The sequence below is a fragment of the Salvelinus namaycush genome, chromosome 1 (genome assembly GCF_016432855.1).
Source record: "Salvelinus namaycush isolate Seneca chromosome 1, SaNama_1.0, whole genome shotgun sequence".
NCBI classification, from domain to species: Eukaryota; Metazoa; Chordata; class Actinopteri; order Salmoniformes; family Salmonidae; genus Salvelinus; species Salvelinus namaycush.
The window spans coordinates 73481808-73497250 of record NC_052307.1 but is presented as its reverse complement, the minus strand read 5'-3'; the positions used below and the strand labels follow the sequence as shown (position 1 = coordinate 73497250).

Genomic DNA, 15443 nt, shown 5'->3' with positions numbered 1-15443 from the left:
AGAGCAGCTTACCGATCACTGCACCTGTACACAGCCCATCTGTAAATAGCCCACTCAACTACCTCATCCCCATATTGTTATTTTTTTGCTCTTTTGCACCCCAGTATCTCTTCTTGCACATCATCATCTGCACATCTATCATTCCATCATACAATTTAATGCTAAATTGTAATTATTTCACCACTATGGACTACTTATTGCCTTACCTCCCTAATCTTACTACATTTGCACACTCTGTATATAGATTTTTCTATTGTGTTATTGACTGTATGTTTGTTTATCCCATGTGTAACTCTGTTGTTGTTTTTGTTGCACTGCTTTGCTTTATCTTGGCCAGGTCACAGTTGTAAATGAGAACTTGTTCTCAACTGTCCTACCTGGTTAAATAAAGGTGAAATAAAAATAAAAAATAAAAATGGCGCAAATCTGATCTTGCCAGAGTTTCCACCTATGTTAAATCCATGTGAGAAAGTGCACACTTCAGGAGATGGGGGAGAATTGGGACACAGCCATAGCCTTGTGTATAATAGCTGGCTGAGGACCCCACGTCTCTATCCCAACATGCCTGTGAATTTGGGGATGATGTCATGGTGAATTTTGGATGACGTCATGGTGAATTTGGGGATGATGTCATGCTGTGGTGATGAAGGGGAGACTGAACCCTGAATAATGTCCCTCTGCATGTGAAAGGAGGTCTGGACAGGGGGACAATGTGCAGATTGTGCTGCCAAGGCTGGCCACCAGTGTCTGTCTTTAGGAGGGTGGGGGCATTTCCACAATTTGGGCAAGGGATGTAATGTTGCTTGCAGTAAGACCCTTTTTTTCTACTGTCATTGAGATCAGTTATAGTGATGAGTGTTTGCATTGTAAAACTGACACGGTGGAAAGATACAGTTAATCTACAACAGAGCAGTTATTCTATCTGTTTAATTAGTATAGAATAGGTCTAGATTGTGCCTAAATTGATCTGATCAAATACGCTGCCACTGTGCTTACTGCTTACACAATATATCAGCCATTGTCTTGAGGCGAGCTCGGGGTACAATCCGTGCTTTGAGCAGCTGGCGAATGAGTAGTGATCTGTTGAATACCCCAGCTGGCACACGCTGAATGGCAACAACTATGACATCATCCGCAGGGTCACATGAGCTCGATGTAGTAGGACCAACAGATGTAGCCGGAGCCTGTTCTTCCTTTTCTCCTCTTTTCTGAAATGGGATGAATGTGGAGCAGTGTTCCTGTGTGTTTGTGTTCCAACTGTCGTACTGGGCAATGGGGTAATGTCGGGTGGCCGCCAATTGGTCCAACAGTAGCATTTCAGATGGTTATCTATTCCATGGTTGGCCCAAATCTCACTGAACAGTTACAATGCCATTTTGAAGGAGTTTATTTAGTTCCCGTTTTTTCCCAAGGACGTTTATAGGACACTCTTAGAAAGTTCTGTCTTAGTCGCCTAGAGGCTTTTATCTAGTTCCCGGCTCAATCCGGGGACGTCCCTAAAGACGTTTTTAGGATATTTCCAATACATAATTTTTCCCCTGCTGAACAGAGTATTGAACTGGTTATCAATGATAAAACATAATGCAAGTCCTTTATACTGCTAAACTTTATGTTTATGTATTGTTTAAAGAAAGTCATTTTGCTACCATATTTGGAATTGGAAGATGTACCCAAATAAATCTACAGAAATGAAGTACATTTCTTTCAAGATGCCATAGCAATTGAAGAATGACCCACCTGACTACTCTCAAAGGAGCAATAAGGAGAGGACAATACAGAGCACTAGATGAAAACGAACTCACCTCCCTGCTGTTACCATTTATACAGTTAAATGCATTGGACTGCTGAGTCAGCAGCTGACAGCATTTCAAGGGATAAAGGCTTTTATTGATATTAAATTGGACGATGTAGTGATGTGGTTATTTTTAATGTAACCTTTATTTAACTAGGCAAGTCAGTTAACAAATTCTTATTTACAATGACGACTCAGGAACAGTGGGTTAACTGCCTTGTTGAGGGGCAGAACAACAGATTTTTACCTTGTCAGCTGTCCCTACGCTCTAACCACTAGGCTACCTGCCGGTTACTGTCCCTACGCTCTAACCACTAGGCTACCTGCCGGTTACTGTCCCTACGCTCTAACCACTAGGCTACCTGCTGGTTACTGTCCCAACGCTCTAACCACTAGGCTACCTGCTGGTTACTGTCCCAACGCTCTAACCACTAGGCTACCTGCCGGTTACTGTCCCTACGCTCCAACCACTAGGCTACCTGCTGGTTACTGTCCCAACGCTCTAACCACTAGGCTACCTGCTGGTTACTGTCCCAACACTCTAACCACTAGGCTACCTGCTGGTTACTGGCCCAACACTCTAACCACTAGGCTACCTGCTGTTTACTGACCCAACGCTCTAACCACTAGACTACCTGCTGGTTACTGTACCTACGCTCTAACCACTAGGCTACCTGCTGGTTACTGTCCCAACACTCTAACCACTAGGCTACCTGCTGGTTACTGTCCCAACGCTCTAACCACTAGGCTACCTGCTGGTTACTGTCCCAACGCTCTAACCACTAGGCTACCTGCCGGTTACTGGCCCAACGCTCCAACCACTAGGCTACCTGCTGGTTACTGGCCCAACGCACTAACCACTAGGCTACCTGCTGGTTACTGTCCCAACGCTCTAACCACTAGGCTACCTGCCGGTTACTGTCCCTACGCTCTAACCACTAGGCTACCTGCCGGTTACTGTCCCTACGCTCCAACCACTAGGCTACCTGCCGGTTACTGGCCCAACGCTCTAACCACTAGGCTACCTGCTGGTTACTGTCCCAACGCTCTAACCACTAGGCTACCTGCTGGTTACTGTCCCAACGCTCTAACCACTAGGCTACCTGCTGGTTACTGTCCCTACGCTCTAACCACTAGGCTACCTGCCGGTTACTGTCCCTACGCTCCAACCACTAGGCTACCTGCTGGTTACTGTCCCAACACTCTAACCACTAGGCTACCTGCTGTTTACTGACCCAACGCTCTAACCACTAGACTACCTGCTGGTTACTGTACCTACGCTCTAACCACTAGGCTACCTGCTGGTTACTGTCCCAACACTCTAACCACTAGGCTACCTGCCGGTTACTGTACCTACGCTCCAACCACTAGGCTACCTGCTGGTTACTGTCCCAACGCTCTAACCACTAGGCTACCTGCCGGTTACTGTCCCAACGCTCTAACCACTAGGCTACCTGCTGGTTACTGTCCCAACGCTCTAACCACTAGGCTACCTGCCGGTTACTGTCCCAACGCTCTAACCACTAGGCTACCTGCCGGTTACTGTCCCTACGCTCCAACCACTAGGCTACCTGCTGGTTACTGTCCCAACGCTCTAACCACTAGGCTACCTGCTGGTTACTGTCCCAACGCTCTAACCACTAGGCTACCTGCTGGTTACTGTCCCAACACTAACCACTAGGCTACCTGCTGGTTACTGTCCCAACACTAACCACTAGGCTACCTGCTGGTTACTGTACCTACGCTCTAACCACTAGGCTACCTGCTGGTTACTGTCCCTACGCTCCAACCACTAGGCTACCTGCTGGTTACTGTCCCAACGCTCCAACCACTAGGCTACCTGCTGGTTACTGGCCCAACGCTCTAACCACTAGGCTACCTGCTGGTTACTGGCCGAACGCTCTAACCACTAGGCTACCTGCTGGTTACTGTCCCAACGCTCTAACCACTAGGCTACCTGCTGGTTACTGTCCCTACGCTCCAACCACTAGGCTACCTGCTGGTTACTGTCCCAACGCTCTAACCACTAAGCTACCTGCCGGTTACTGTCCCAACGCTCTAACCACTAGGCTACCTGCCGGTTACTGTCCCAACGCTCTAACCACTAGGCTACCTGCCGGTTACTGTCCCAACGCTCTAACCACTAGGCTACCTGCCCCACCATGCGGCTGAGAACATGTTCCGTTTTAAAGCCAATTGTTCTTCAATAATACACATTTTCTCATGGCTTTGCCTTGTTCTACAGTATCTGAGTGACTCAAATATTGGAACAAATTCAATGCCATTTTTTTAATTTTAGATGAACCCTGATCGTTTGTTCTCTAAGACTATCGTATTTAAAACTGGAATTGTTCCATTATTTTTTCTACATACTTTCTGGTTTTAGTTGTTTCATTTCAGCTCATGAAACATGGGACCAACACTTTACATGTTGGGTTTATATGTTTGTTCGCTATACATGACAATGGTAAATGAGACAACACATTTTTATCTGAACATTCTGTTTCGTTGAACAGGCCCCTGTTGCACGAGGCATCTGGCAGTTGTTACCCCAATGAGATTATTGGGCTGTATGTATGACACCATTAACAAAATGCTAGTGCTCACGTAACTGACGTACTGGGGGATGGGAAATACTGTCAACGTAAAAAGGGGTGAGGATGCACCTCTGTAGACCCAATCAGTCAATAACCCACCGCTCGCTGCCACGAACATACTAATTCAAATCACAATTCCAATTCAACTTTTTATGAATATATGATTTGAGCCATGTTATCTAAACATAAATATTGTCAATGTAAAGTAAACCATATTGTTATCTGCTGGTAAAGGGTTGCTATGTACTGCAAGTACAATACACCATACTGTCTTTTTGTTGTTGTGGAATTGTTGTGTACCGTCCAGATGCTCACAAATATAAAAAGAGGAAAAGCATGGTTATATGAACAAAGGCCAGCCATGTACTCACAAGTCAAATCCAATAGAAGCACACAGTGGGAGAAATATCATTTCACAGGACATTTTATTCGGAACATCCTTTAGAGAAATAAAGCGGCATTTGTAGAAACCATAGAGCCATTGAGCCGATTACCCCACACAGCAAATAGCATAGAAATTAAAGCAGAGTGTGTTTTCTCAGCTGAATCTTTTAAGTTAAAAGTCTGAAATCACTGAGAGCTCCAAAAGCATTTAAGTGCATTTTTCATTCGTAAAAGCGTTCATGAAGAGTTTAGAAGTGCATAGCAGCTAAACAGGGAATTCTTCATTACGCTATTTCATTTTATCTACTCACTTTCCAACTCCTTCAAAAAGATGACTCAAAAAGGGTTAATCAATCTCTTTCCAAACCTAACAGATACAGCACTTCAGTGTAGTTTAGCATCCTGAATTGCAGATTAAATGTTGCAAACACTTAACAGACAACACTAACCACTACTGTAGGCCGGAGACACAGACCAAAGGTATTACACACAATCAGATATAGTTTCATTGTTTAGATTTTGACACACATCTGTACATGTCCACTGAAACAATGACAGATTACAGTGTTAATGTTGCTTCTATGCAGCAGCAGTGTTGTTCATTCTTTGACTGACATTAAATTGTTACGTGACAGAAATAATCATCTCTACAGTACATCACGATACGACTGCGCCAACCCCAATAGTCAAATACAGAATCTCATTTACTCTCACACTGATAACAGTCCACACACAGAACAGGCCCTGCAACAAAAACTGTCTAACGCAATGGAACCACAGAGAACCATCCAAAAATACCCCGACCTCTTTTGTTCAGTCAAAAAAAAAAGATTGCTTAATACAGCAATGTTTGAGGTGATCTTTTACAAAAATATACAGTTGCTATGATACAAGTTAAAACGGTTAATAAATCTGATGGCTCTGCATTAAAAATATCACCTCACTAGGTGTCATTCAAAGTTAAATATAGATCTCTCTCGTCATATGGTTTCTATATGATTACTTATATTAAAGTGGTAGTTGAGGTTTAAGGAATTTGGCAAAAAAAAAATCAGTGCACAAGTTGTGATCGAATCAAACGTTGATTATTTTTACAGTCAGTAGAGTACTGCTCCCTCCTATGCAGGTCCTTCAGGGGCTAGGGGAAGTGACTAGGGGATGCTTTCAAACCGGGGCTAGAGGGATAGTAGCCTGGTGCTCCAGTCCGTTTGTGCTTTAGCCAACTCCTGTGTGTTTGCGTTCATTGTCGTGACAACATGTATGGCTTGACAACAATAGAAGAGCTAGCTACAGCACATAAGATGTAAGATCTTCATTTGATCACGATGTTGCAGGAGAACTTTCATTGCAGGAAATGTAAATTGTGTAGTATATTTGATGTTTAAAAAGGATTCTGAAGTTTGTGATTTCCACTTAAAAATGTATCAAATGACCCCCTACAAAAATGTCCATTAATTATAATCCACATTTCCAGTTCCTGCAGGATGATTTTTCTGCTGTAGCAAACTGGCTCAAATTAAGATCCTACATCTGTGCAGTGTGGGACCAGGCTAGGATTTGAGTATATTGAATCTCAAAAGAGGAAACGGAAATAATAAATCTCACCACACATGTAGTGGAGATCTTCTTTACCCCTAAGAAAAGACCTCAGCTGCTAGTCAGGAGTTTCTAAGGCCCGTTCACTTGATTGGCACAAGGTGCGTAGCGCTGCTTGGTCGGGTGCAGCGCAAGATCAGAGTTTAATGGACTTTATCTCGGAGCGCAGCGTGGTAACAGGAAAGAGCCTACCGTGGCTCGTTGGCTCGATGCAATACATTTGTGGCGCATATCAAGTGAACAGACCTTAACGGTGATACAGACCATCACAGGGAGAGGAGAGCCTAGAATAGGACAACTGGGGAAACACACAGGGTGACATCTTCTGTTTGATGAAATGTCACAGACCAGTCATGTGGTGCATTTATCATTTCAATGTGTGACAAGACCATGATTTCAATATATTGCAATAAAGTTGCCAACTGAAAACGCATTTCAAAACGGCTCTGTTTGTGTTTGCCGAAGCCGAACTTGATGAAATTGTGTTTAAATTACATTGCAACACAACATAAACACATTTTGACGTGTACATTTCCCAGCAGGAAAAATAAACGTATTACTCACAATACTTGAAGTGAGATTTCTCTCAAACCATCTCCTTTTACAATGTCCATGAGTTGGTGGACATGCTGCAATTCTAGCTATAGTAAACGGTATGTATGTAGCGATGTACATGATGCAATATGCGAGCCCACCTGTCAAATTGAAATGTTGTTTCAGTTATATTTGGCGAGATCTCCACAATGGTGCACACTGAGGGCTGTTCAGTGGATAGAAGATGTCACCCATTATAGACTTTACATCAGCAACATTAAAGCTTCTCTTCAGAACAAGAGGCTTTCTATCGGACACCGGGACAAAAACATCCATACATGACAGTCCTGATAAGGATGTTGTACTGTACTAGGTGGTAGTTCTATGGTCACACTGAGTTCTCCTACAACGGCTGGTTCACAGACAGCTGTGGGATAGAGACTGGGGTCGTGTTCATTACATTTTAAAACGTTTTGTAATGGAAATAGAAAATGCGCGTATCTTAATGGACAAGTCCAGGAAGTCTCTCCCTTTTTCAGGCCCTTTTCCTCTGTTTCTGTGCCTAATGAACACGACCAGGGTAGAGAAGCACTAAGAAGCAGCAGCCCGATCCACTATTCACCAGACATAAGTTACAAGCCACAGGGCCTTGGTCTTAGACTAGGTCACTAGAAAGCTCCACTGGGGGTTCACCACATGGAACTGGCCGAGGAGAGTTTTTAAGGGCTTCCTGGAAGCCTCCTTCCAGCCCCCTAGAAGTTCTACCTTACTTCCTTCTAGCCTCTTAGAAGACCTAGGCTCCTTCTCTGGTTCTCTGAGCCCCCACCTAGGCCTCTGACGCGTGAGGGGCTCCCACCTCCAGTGGCGTCCCAGGATGGGGGAGGCTCCCCGTGCTGCCCCTCCACATCTCCACCGTCTCCTGGGTGTCAAAGAACTCGTCAGGCCCCTCTGGGGACTGGGGCGTCTGTGCGCTGGATCCTGCCTCACTGCCACTCTCTCTGAGCTCCAGGAGCACCGGGAGAGAACCGGGGAGGTATCCGTCCATACGGCCCAGAGAGAGGTCTGCCAGTGGGGAAGATGGCGGGCTCAATGGGCTGAGGTCCGGAACTTCACCGCAAGTGGCCTCAGTTGAAGCAGGGGACTCGCCTGGCTCCTCCTGCCTTGTTTCAGAGTTTACACTCAGGGGCAGGTGGCTGGCTGGGGCCTCAGGATTGTCTTCTGGGGGTGTCTGGCAGGGGGTGGTCGGTTCCTCCATGGGGCTGGTGGGATTGGAGAATTTGGGGGTTTGGGGGCCAGCAGTAGGGGCCTGCTGGCCTGTGTTGTGATGGCAGGAGTGGATCTCCTCGCTGTTCTGGGGGGTGAAGGGCGTCTTGTCGCTGAAGCTAAAATGGGGGGAGGCGTCTGCCGTGGTGGGGGAGGAGGGGCCAGCGCTAGACACCGTACTGGACGGACCGCTGCTGTCTGCAGAGACCAAACAAATGTTCAATGAATCAATGTACCAAGCAATCAGTCATCTATCAATTCAATTATGTTTTACTAAGGTAATGTTAATCATATTGAAATTGTGTCTAATAGGTTACAATTGAGTGCAGGGAAAGACATGACCAGAGAGGAAAGAACTGAGCTAGTTAGCACATAAAAAAGCCAAACCTACCCACCGCTAAGGAAAATGGTACCTGGGGATTTCACTTACAACAAAACCACCATTAAAACAGAGAACGTTTCTGTCCTTGAGCACACCTCTGAAAATCAGGAAATAAGTGGTTTACAGAAGATGATAGAAGACAGCGGTGGGAGAGGGTTGGAAACCCAGTTAGTCAACACAGGCTGTGGTGGGCCACTGTAGTAGTAAATCACTTTAAATAGCCCACAGACAGTGGAGCCTAGGGATACTGTGGGAGGCAATTACATGTAAGCCTTAAAATTAGAAATTTCAACTCCAACTTCTAACAAACAATTTTTGTAATGTACACACACACACCAGAATAAGACCTACTGATAGTCATTTGATGCTAGATACCAACCCAAATCAACACTCAAATACCCCCCACTGCAACTCTAAAAACAACTTAACCAGTCAAACTAAAAAGTTAAATGAATTACATGAAAGAGAATGGACACTCACACCAGGGAGGTCTGTCAGAGCGCTGTCGGGGGGATACGGAGGAGGAGAGGACTCTCTGAGGCATGTAGGAGTCCACCAATGGCTGGTTCTGAGAGTCAAACATGGCCGACAGAGCTGTGAGGAGAGAGGAGAGCGGTTGACAGGTCTGTGAGGAGAGCGGTGGACCCAGGGCTGTGATCCAGTAAGCGTTTCATTAACCAGTGATACCTTATATCTGTCAAGTCAAGACATTTCCATGTGGTTTTCCTGTGTGTAACAGTCCATTACCTCTTGTGGTCCTGGAGTGGGCATCTCCACCAGTCTCACACACGGCGGTGATGAACTCATCCACCTGCTTGAGGGACAGCGAGTTGTGCAACGTCTCCAGTGGGTAAATGGAGGGCACCATGGAGCAGCCTTCAAAGCCTGCAGTCAGAGAGGGGAAAGACCCAGGCCCGCAGCCCCACCACCCTTCAGTCAGACTGGGCTAGGAGAGGTGGTTAGAGGGGTCTCTGGAGCAGGCAGGACCACTACTACAGCCAACACCACCTCCCCAGTCCCCAAGGCCAGTCACCCTACTGCAGTCATCACCGGCCGTCCTAGTTCTGGATGTGGAGCGCTTTGTTCCAGCCCTGCACTATCAGCTGATCACAAAGAGTTCCATTTGTTTGTTAGAGCTGGGCTGGAACCAAAGCCTGCACACCACTAGAGGTGGAAGGTGAACACTGCCCTAATATTACAGCGTATTTCGGTTATGGTGTATTTCTGCTACGGTTGGTTTCCACACAAACAATACTGGGGGCAGACACAGGACATGTCTGATTCATGTAACCACATACAGGATGAGTCAAAAGTTTGGACACCTTCTTATTCCAGGGTTTTTATTTTTTACATTGTAGAATAATAGTGAAGACATCAAAACTATGAAATAACACATATGGAATCATGTAGTAACCAAAAAAGTGTTATACAAATCAAAATGTATTTTATATTTGAGATTCTTCATATTAACCACCCTTTGTCTTGATGAAAGCTTTGCACACTCTTGGCATTCTGCCAACCAGATTCATGAGGTAGTCACCTGGAATGCATTTTAATTAACAGGTCTGCCTTGTTCAAAGTGAATTTGTGGAATTTCTTTCCTTCTTAACGCGTTTGAGCCAATCAGTTGTGTTGTGACAAGGTAGGAGTGGTATACAGAAGATAGCCCTATTTGGTAAAAGACCAATTCTATATTATGGCAAGAACTGCTCAAATAAGCAAAGAGAAACAACAGTCCATCGTTACCTTAAGAAAGAAGGCCAGTCAATGCGGAAAACTTCAAGAACTTTGAAAGTTTCTTTGAATGTTGTCGCAAAAACCATCAAGCGCTATGATGAAACTGGCTCTCATGAGGACCGCCACAGGAAAGCAAGACCCAGAGTTACCTCTGCTGCAGAGGATAAGTTCATAAGAGTTACCAGGCCCCCCAAAATTGCAGCCCAAATAAATGCTTTACAGAGTTCAAGTAACAGACATCTCAACATCAACTGTTCAGAGGGGACTCCGTGAATCAGGCCTTCGTGGTCGAATTGCTGCAAAGAAACCACTACTAATGGACACCAATAATAAGAAGAGACTTGCTTGGGCCAAGAAACACAAGCAATAGACATTAGACCAGTGGAAATATGTCCTTTGGTCTGATGAGTCCAAATTTGAGATTTTTGGTTCCAACCGCCGTGTCTTTGTGAGAAGCAGAGTAGGTGAACAGATGATCTCTGCATGTGTGGTTCCCACTGTGAAGCATGGAGGTGGTGGTGTGATGGTGCTTTGCTGGTGACGTCAGTAATTTATTTAGAATTCAAGGCACACTTAACCAGCATGGCTACCACAGCATTCTGCAGCGACACGCCATCCCATCTGGTTTGCACTTAGTGGGACTATAATTTGTTTTTCAACAGGACAATGACCCAAAACACACCTCTGGGCTGTATAGGAGCTATTTAACCAAGAAAGAGAGTGATAAAGTGCTGCATCAGATGACCTGGCCTCACAAACACCTGACCTCAAACCAATTGAGATGGTTTGGGATGAGTTGGACCGCAGAATAAAGAAAAACCCTTGAATGAATAGGTGTGTCCAAACTTTTGACTGGTACTGTACAAGACAGATATCATTCAAAACGACTGTACAAAACAAAAAGCATCCCTTACCCCAGGACACTAACAGGAGAATAAAGAAAAAGCACTGTGTTATGCGATCGCACGGCACTATGTGAGTATTAATCATGGCTCAGCTATATAGCTATTTCCTACCCAAGGCTCTGAAGAAGGCGCCCAAAGCCGACATATGTCCCGTCAATAAATACTCAGATCAATGCAGACACAGAGCGCTCCTTTTTATATATTGTCACCTGCTGAAGTGTCCTGGGGTAAGAAATGCTATTTGGGATTTTCCAGTCCCTCAGTCGAGCACTCAATTCCCTTTTTTGTCCAGGCTGGGTTGAAGCGAGTTTGGGTACGCTTTCTGTCTACTGTACAACACATTTTTATACATTGTAGTGGACACACGACTCAAACCATATCCAGGAAGCAAGACAGACATGCACGCTGTCTTTCACACTACTGCGCCGACCCCAACTGTACGGGTTTGAATATTATCTTCACTGTCTTTTTCGGCCACTATGGTGGATGTGTAACCAGGGCAGTACAGTTCAGCTTGACTCAGTAGAGTGAAACGGGTCTTATTGACAGTCAGTAAAGCACCGGAACACACAGCCCAAGGTGTCTACAAAGCAACAAATCAGTCCAGTCGATAGACCATCCATTCACTGTGCACTGCAATCCGTGTACATTTCACATCAATCGCGAAAAACAGTTTACAACCAAGTTCACTCTATTGGATAGAAACGCAATAACCAAAGTCTACACCAACCAGACAGGGATGCTGTTACTATGCTAAATTGAACTGCCACACAGTTTGAGTATGTTGTATCAGGAACATCCTAGTGGGCAAAACTGGTTGAACTAATGTCATTATAACCAGAAACTAGTTGATATTATGTAATTATGATGTCATTTCAACCAGAAACCAATGATTTCCCTGGTTTTCTAGTAATACCTAGGTAGTTGTTTAATCTCAGACAGGTGATCTAGTCACAGGCTGTGCAGTGTTATACAACACAATGGGTTTCATTTAAGACAAACAGCATCTGACAACATCCATCCACTAGCTAAGCTACATTCCAAACTGCAGCCAGTTCCTGGTTCAAAAGACCTACGTTGGGAACAGTCAGTCAAATGAAGACCATTAGCACTAAAAAGAAGCAAGATCAAATAAGAACTGAACTGCAGGGAGGAAATAAGATTCAGTTAACTAATGCAAGACACCTGAAAAAGCCACACCAATGACAAGCCGCTCTCCCAAAAGTCGCAGGCAAGCATGCGTCAAACAAACCCCTGAAGGCAAAGCGGCGAAAGTCAACTGCGGCGGCAGCAACTAGCAGCACACCAGTACCAAACCTCAGATCTGCAAGCAGTACAGCAGAGGGTTTAAAGGGCATAGGAGGGCAGGGGGTTGAAGAGGGGCTGGGGGGCTGACCGTGGAAGTACTCTAGGGGGTCTTGGCCAGAGATGAGCCAGTTACGGAAGAGGCGGAGGTGGTAGGAGCACTGGTTGAGGTGGTGGGCCAGCGCCCCGTCCAGAGAGAGAGGGCGGCACAGGCTGGCATCAGTGGAGAAGCGCCTCAACAGCTGGGCCACGTGGTGCTCCTCCAAGGGCTCTGGGGAAGGAGGAACAGGAGAGAGGATAGGACAGATGGAGCAGGGTAGGAGGAGATGGACGGAGGAGGGGAGGCAGAGGATGACCATAAAGGATGAGGGAAGAAGATGAGAAGGATGGAGGAGGAGAGCCAGAGAGGTGGGAGTGGGAAAGATAGGAGGAGAGCAGGGAGGGGTGGATAGATGAGGTGGGAGGCAGAGGAGGATGCGAGAGGAGGGAGTCGGAGAGATAGGAGGAGAGCAGGGAGGGGTGGATAGATGAGGTGGGAGGCAGAGGAGGATGCGAGAGGAATAGGAGGATAGAAAGTAGAGGGGGAAGAGAGGAAAGAAGGACAGTAAGGGGGGGAGTAAATGAGGAGAGGGAGTGGATGAATGACACAGCAGAGGTAAATGGGGGGAAGGACAAAGAAGAGGTATCATCCATTGTGTGGACAGAGAGGGGGAGACTGGCAGGAGGGGGAGAGGTATCACCCATTGTGCGGACAGAAGGGGTGACTGGGAGGAGAGGTATCACCCATTGTGTGTACAGAGATGGGGTGACTTGGAGGTACAGTAAATTACTGCTATTTCTAACAGCCAACCTTCTCCTGTCAACCATTCCATTCCTCCATGCTCTGGACCAGCTACCATAAATGGCAAAAACCTTCAAGCAACATTCAGCGGACCCCATCCAACCCAATCATCCCACAGGTTTGCACAAGACCTCCAACTGTCCCCAGCATTGACAGAGAGAAACGCCTCAAACTCCAAAAGACAGAATAGCGTATCACATGGCTCCACTGCAATCTCATCTTGGTTACGGAAAAAGCTCTGGGATACAATCTATAGGTTTAGAAGACAGAAAAACAAATCCAATGAAAATCCACAGAGGAAATGTCAATATTGCGTTTGTATTTAATGCATTTCATTTTTTAACAGCATTGACTAGTTTCAAGTTGAGAGACCACATAGGAGCATTTGTGATAGAACTGAAGATGTTCAAAACGCTGAGACAATCTGGTGTCCAATAAAAATACACTACACGAAAGCGGTCCAGCGTGCATAGCGTTTTTGCCGTGCCACAATAATTTTGTACAATCAATCCTGTTTGACAGGTTGCATAAAGCTGCAGTTGGATGTAAACCTTAGCCTCATTCATTACTGTACCTGACACAGGCCACCACAGAGGGGGAACAACAGCCACAGCAGACGTGTCATCCTGTGTCCCTATCAAAGTCAACATATACACACAGCTGTGGATTAACATGCTTCAAGTTGCTTAAAATAAAATGACTGTCATTACAAAATAAAATAAATCCCATAAAAGCAATTAGGTGCTGTGTTCATGTACTGGAATTACATTTTAGGGCCCTCATTTAAAAACATTTGGTACGCACAAAATATACCCCGAAATATACGTGAGCCAGTTTCCCTTACCTCCCCTCAAACTTTAGGCCATGCATACACACATTTTCTAGTGGTTGAAGTATTGTACAGCAAGCAGACAAGTATCCATTTCTCATTTAACTGGACTGAGTATCCTAGTAGGCCTAAACAGACATGCTATGTACAGTATTTCAACTTTTGCTTTATGAGATCCCATAGGCAGCGCAGCATATAATACACAGTCCAACAGTCCAACTGTGGTCTTCTCCAGAAGTGGCTCTGCCCTCCAGCAGTATTGGCTCCAACGGTGGCAGTTACCCAAGGACACCTGTCCCTAACCAACATCCCTACAGTCAGAATACTGGACCTCACAGGCAGTGGCCAAGTACACCTATCCCTGTCCCTAACCAACATCCCTACAGTCAGAAGTACACTTGTATCTAACCAACATCCCTACAGTCAGAATACAGGACCCCACAGGCAGTGGCCAAGTATACCTGTCCCTGTCCCTAACCAACGTCCCTACAGTCAGAAGTACACTTGTCCCTGTCCCTAACCAACGTCCCTACAGTCAGAATACTGGACCCCACAGGCAGTGGCCAAGTACACCTGTCCCTAACCAACGTCCCTACAGTCAGAATAATGGACCCCAGAGTGTGAAGTGTGCTCAGAGCAGGTACCGTTTTCATGTGTCAATCTAATTATAATTTTCTCCAGGTATTTAGTGATTGGACATGGAGTTCCTCCTGACTGCAACAAAGGCAAGACTGTAAATAAAAGCCTTCATTCCAGGTGTGCTATATTAGGGTTGGAGTGAAAACCTACAGCAGGGTTGGAGAGCCCTGCTGTATACACTACATAGACCCTCTGAAATATACAGTTGATACACAGTGGTCTGTTTTATGTTGTAGTTGCCTGTGTGGCTTAGTTGGTAGAGCATGGTGCTTGGAGTGTGAGTTTGATTCTTCCTGGGGGCACTTGCACAAAAATGAATGCACACTTTGGATAAAGGAGCTTCCAATATTTCTCTCGAAAACCAGTTCTTCCTTGACAGTGTTGCAAAGAAAATGTCTAAACTCCTCCAATATAATGATCATGTTTTAACTTTCACTACATAGCTTGTAGGCCCCAACCAGGAGTAAAATATTTTCATAAAACGGAAGAGTGATTTGAATTCTCGTTTTCTGTTTAAAAACATTTGACTCCTGTTTGGTGCCCACTACCCAGTGAATATAACCGGTGTCTCAAGGAAAGTGTTCAAAAGCCCAATGTACTGAAAAGGTTCCTGGAAAACAATGAGCTGGGTATTTCACA

General features: G+C 45.4%; 1 protein-coding gene across 2 annotated transcripts in view; it reads right to left on the bottom strand.

The window, feature by feature from the left end:
- Window positions 1–4795: 4795 nt before the first annotated feature.
- Window positions 4796–15443, bottom strand: part of ppip5k1a (diphosphoinositol pentakisphosphate kinase 1a) — a 44082-nt gene continuing 33434 nt past the window's right edge. Inside the window, exons 27-29 of one of the 2 annotated variants that reach the window (XM_038994438.1) lie at window positions 9296–9433; window positions 9029–9142; window positions 4796–8364 (exon numbers count right to left, since the gene is read on the bottom strand). In XM_038994438.1, the coding sequence (XP_038850366.1) occupies window positions 7730–8364; window positions 9029–9142; window positions 9296–9433 (887 nt within the window). In that variant the 3' untranslated portion in view covers window positions 4796–7729. Of the gene's footprint in view, window positions 8646–9028; window positions 9143–9295; window positions 9434–15443 lie in introns of both variants that reach the window. The other variant, XM_038994447.1, reaches the window with a different exon arrangement.